At 44.5% G+C, this 3742-nt stretch overlaps 1 protein-coding gene across 1 annotated transcript in view; it reads right to left on the reverse strand.

The window, feature by feature from the left end:
* The window catches only part of LOC101864294 (zinc finger homeobox protein 4), a gene marked incomplete in the record, with an annotated part of 49709 nt that extends 48440 nt beyond the window's left edge, over positions 1 to 1269 (reverse strand). The window contains 1 exon segment of the mRNA XM_035969312.1: positions 415 to 1269. Within this exon segment, the coding sequence (XP_035825205.1) occupies positions 415 to 460 (46 nt within the window).
* Positions 1270 to 3742: the final 2473 nt, after the last annotated feature.

Below are 3742 nucleotides of genomic sequence, written 5' to 3' on the forward strand. Positions count from 1 at the left end.
TGTGTGTGTGTGTGTGTGTGTGTGTGTGTGTGTGTGTGTGTGTGTGTGTGTTTGTTTGTTTTTTAAGAGGATTATAACATATAAAGAAATTTTCAACGAGATGAAACTTGTTCTCTCAAATAGAAACATAACAATGAACACATAGATAACAACTCTGGCGAAGTACATGAGGTTATCCTTTTCTATGGATGTGAGAGCTGGGCTTTAACTCAGGACACCGGGAGAAGATTGGAAGCCGCCAAAATGTGGTATCTGAAGAGAATACTCAGAATCTTATGGACAGAGAAGACAATGTTAGAGAGAGAGAGAGAGAGAGAGAGAGAGAGAGAGAGAGAGAGAGAGAGAGAGAGAGATACATTTCTGTTAAAAACGCCCAAGATGATCCGCTCTTAGTAGAAAACAAGTCACCTTCACCTTTGGTCCTCATTCGCTCACAGCAGTCGGCCAGGCTCAGCATCATGATGACGGAAGAAGTGACCGGTGTCCACTTCTGCTGCTCAGACAGCTTTTGTCCGTCTGACCCCTCCCCCTGGGGTCAACAGGAGGCGGGCTCAAAGACCTGCCGGACACTCCTCTGAATAAAATCGACCCAAGGTTACTCAGACCAGAAAGATTGGACCTCGTCCCTCCTGTACTGTCCTCAGTGTGTCCAAGCTAGGAGCGACGACTTAAAACTGCTGACGTCGTTTTTCCTCGAAGGAGTCAAAATGGATAGCACTGAAGAATTCCCGTCAACTGTATCTCAAAAGGATAGTGAATCGACTCGGCAACTCAATTCTCACGAAAACTGAACAAGAAGATTGGTCTTTCTTAGCAGCACTTTTATCCTTGAAGTTTGAACGGCCCCAAAGACCTAATATGCCAGTTCCATCATTGCCTCATCTTGGAACATATATTTCTTTAGTCCTTATTTCTCACGTCATCAACTGAACACAAACCTATGTACAACAAAAAACAGGAGCGAGAAATGAGAAAAAAACCCTATCAAAAACAACTGATTGGAAGTATTTACTGCATAAAAGGCCACAAAATTAAGGAACGCGGCACCAACAAAATTACTGTACACGGTGAATGACAAAAGTAAGCGTGTGTAATAACCTGCAACGCTATATATCCGTCAAGACAGAAGGCATGGTTGATTGGGAATTTAAAAGCTAGCACAGAAAGTACTTGCCAGGCAATGTGAGTGTTCAGTTCATATGATAACAAACAAGCCTGTTAACATACATACACTAATTTGAACTTTAGCCCCAGAAACTAAACTGATAGAAACGAATGTTTCCAAAAGTGGCTTTCCAGAAAAAGGCAAGACTTAACCGCAAAGAGACTATCGTCAAAGAAACGTATGGATCGGTGAGCACCAAAGCCATCGTGTCACTTAAGAATTAATCACCCCCCCCCCCAACCCACACACACACTGTGCACATGCAGAGCCTTCGTGCACAGCGCACTAGGTATACGTCGATGATCATTGTAATTCATCCGCCACTTTTTAGCCAAATCGTTAGTTCGCTAAAACAAAACCCCCAAAGAATTCTCAAGGTTTTGGATTTTTAAAACCAATATAAAAAAGTCAAGAGAGCAAGATCAGAAATAGTCCTAATTATCTCGAATGAAAAAAATCTAGGGGGAATAAACATTTATGTCCAGTGAGGAGTTCAGACTATCGAATCTTTTAAAAGAATAAACCTCCTCAGAAGAATCAATAAAATGAAAGCGAAGTAATGAAAATGATCTAGGTGATACCAAAGAGGAATCGGATATTTAAAAGCATTCAAAAGGAAACTGGAAGACAATATACGTCCAGATGTGCCAGCCATCTCCCGTTAACACACGGTATATCACTTAAAATCTGGGGAGCAGGACCCCCCCCCCCCCCCCCCACACACACACACAAAAACACAACCAAACGTAGGGGACAATTCTGCAGCATAAGAAAACATCAATAAAAAGGTAGGTGTTATCAAAAACTTTCACTGTCACCAATGCGTATCATTACCACGAATAATCAAGTACCATTATCATTAGGTCTAATGATATTTCAACTGAATCATCACCATCGTCATCATTATTATTATTACTATTATCATATTTTTATTATCATTTCCATTACAAACTTACTGATTAATCAACAAAAGCAGAATGCACAAAAATCTGTTCCCTTTCTGTGCTTCTTCTGTGCGTGAAAGTAAACAATTTCAAACATTCTGAACCACTGCACACATGTTCAAACTCTCGAGGAGTCACATCAAAGAAAAGCCAGCTCGCGCACCGCAGTGTGAAACAATCCTGACGAGAAGCGCTCGCGGGAACAAAAGCAACAAGGAACACAAAAGAGTCACAAAAGCCCCTGGCAGACGAAGCGAAAAAACTGGTGCGGTCCGCGAGTGCCTAGGGCAGCAGCGGCGCTTCTTAACGTCGTGCTTCGCGTCGCGCGTGAGTGTGCGTCGAGAAAGGGATCGTCTTCTTCATGTCATCGAGCAGTCAATTCTTCTTTTTTTTTCTTTCTTTCTTGTTCTCGTCATAATCGGCGGTGAGCGAGAAGACCGACCCCGCACGGGACGCCGGCAGCACACAGACCACTCACAGCACTCGATGAGTGAGCGAAACTCAGACGCTACAACTCTTCGCTGGCACTGAGCGTGTCTCGAAGTGGCATGAAGGCATCGCGATGTGGCGGGCGGTGGCCGTGGTGGTGGCGGTGACGCGCGGTGAGCAGCAGTTCCTAGATAGGAGAAGAAGAAGAAGACAAGAGACGGCGATCTGAGGTCGAGTCGAGTCGGCACTGCAGTCGTAGTATTGCAGCACAATCCCCCCTCCTGTTGATTGATTGTCTGAAGCCAGTAGCGCGCTCTGATGACGCGCAAGCTCACTCAGTGCCGTCACTTCTGTGCGCGCGCGCGTGCGACACGATACGACTCCGGACAGCAGACGACCCCGATACGAGAGCGCCAGGCATCGGAAGCTATGCCGCCTCGGCAAGGCCACCTGTTGAATCCGGTTACTTTCAATCTGGTTAAAACAGCTGCTACCTTTACATCCTCGACACACGCGTCTCACGATTTTTTTATGTTTGTTTGTTTTAGTAGAGGTTTTACGGCGCTCGCAACTGCATAAGGTCATATGAGCGCCAGAAGATTAGATGCTTTACAAGAGAGTAACAAACATAAAAAAAGAAGAAGGGGAGATAAGGACGATAGATGTTTGATAGGAAAGAAGAAGCAGACCACACCAGAGCACCCGCCAACCACCCGCTCACGATTTTTGATACCACTCCCCCTTCCCCACCCCCCACCCCCCATTCCCAGAGTCTGGGAGCTGTGGAGTAACTGGGTGTGCTACTATTTTTTGTTTAAATATATAGATATCTGCTGTCACCTTAGTAGGCGGGTTTGTTTTATCTGAACACAATAATAATATAATATGAACTCGGTAGAGCTTTAAAAAAAAGACAAAACAAACAACGTCATGACCATTAGCGACTTCGACGAACTTCCTTTCCCAGACTCTCTTTGTATCGATCCCGGACACGAGAGAGCATGTCATCATGTATTACACTGGTGAGTGAAGCAGGGGAAAATATAAATCTATTACACATTTACCTTACCAAAGGGTTTGCAGAACGATTGTAAAGAGAAAACGACATGTCGAATGTGACATATTATCAAGATTGGCCCACCCATAATTATTTTCGCTCACTCATACTACGCTCAGCCCGGACCATCCTCATGACATCACCTCA

This window comes from Aplysia californica, unplaced genomic scaffold (genome assembly GCF_000002075.1).
Source record: "Aplysia californica isolate F4 #8 unplaced genomic scaffold, AplCal3.0 scaffold00136, whole genome shotgun sequence".
In the NCBI taxonomy this organism is placed as follows: Eukaryota; Metazoa; Mollusca; class Gastropoda; order Aplysiida; family Aplysiidae; genus Aplysia; species Aplysia californica.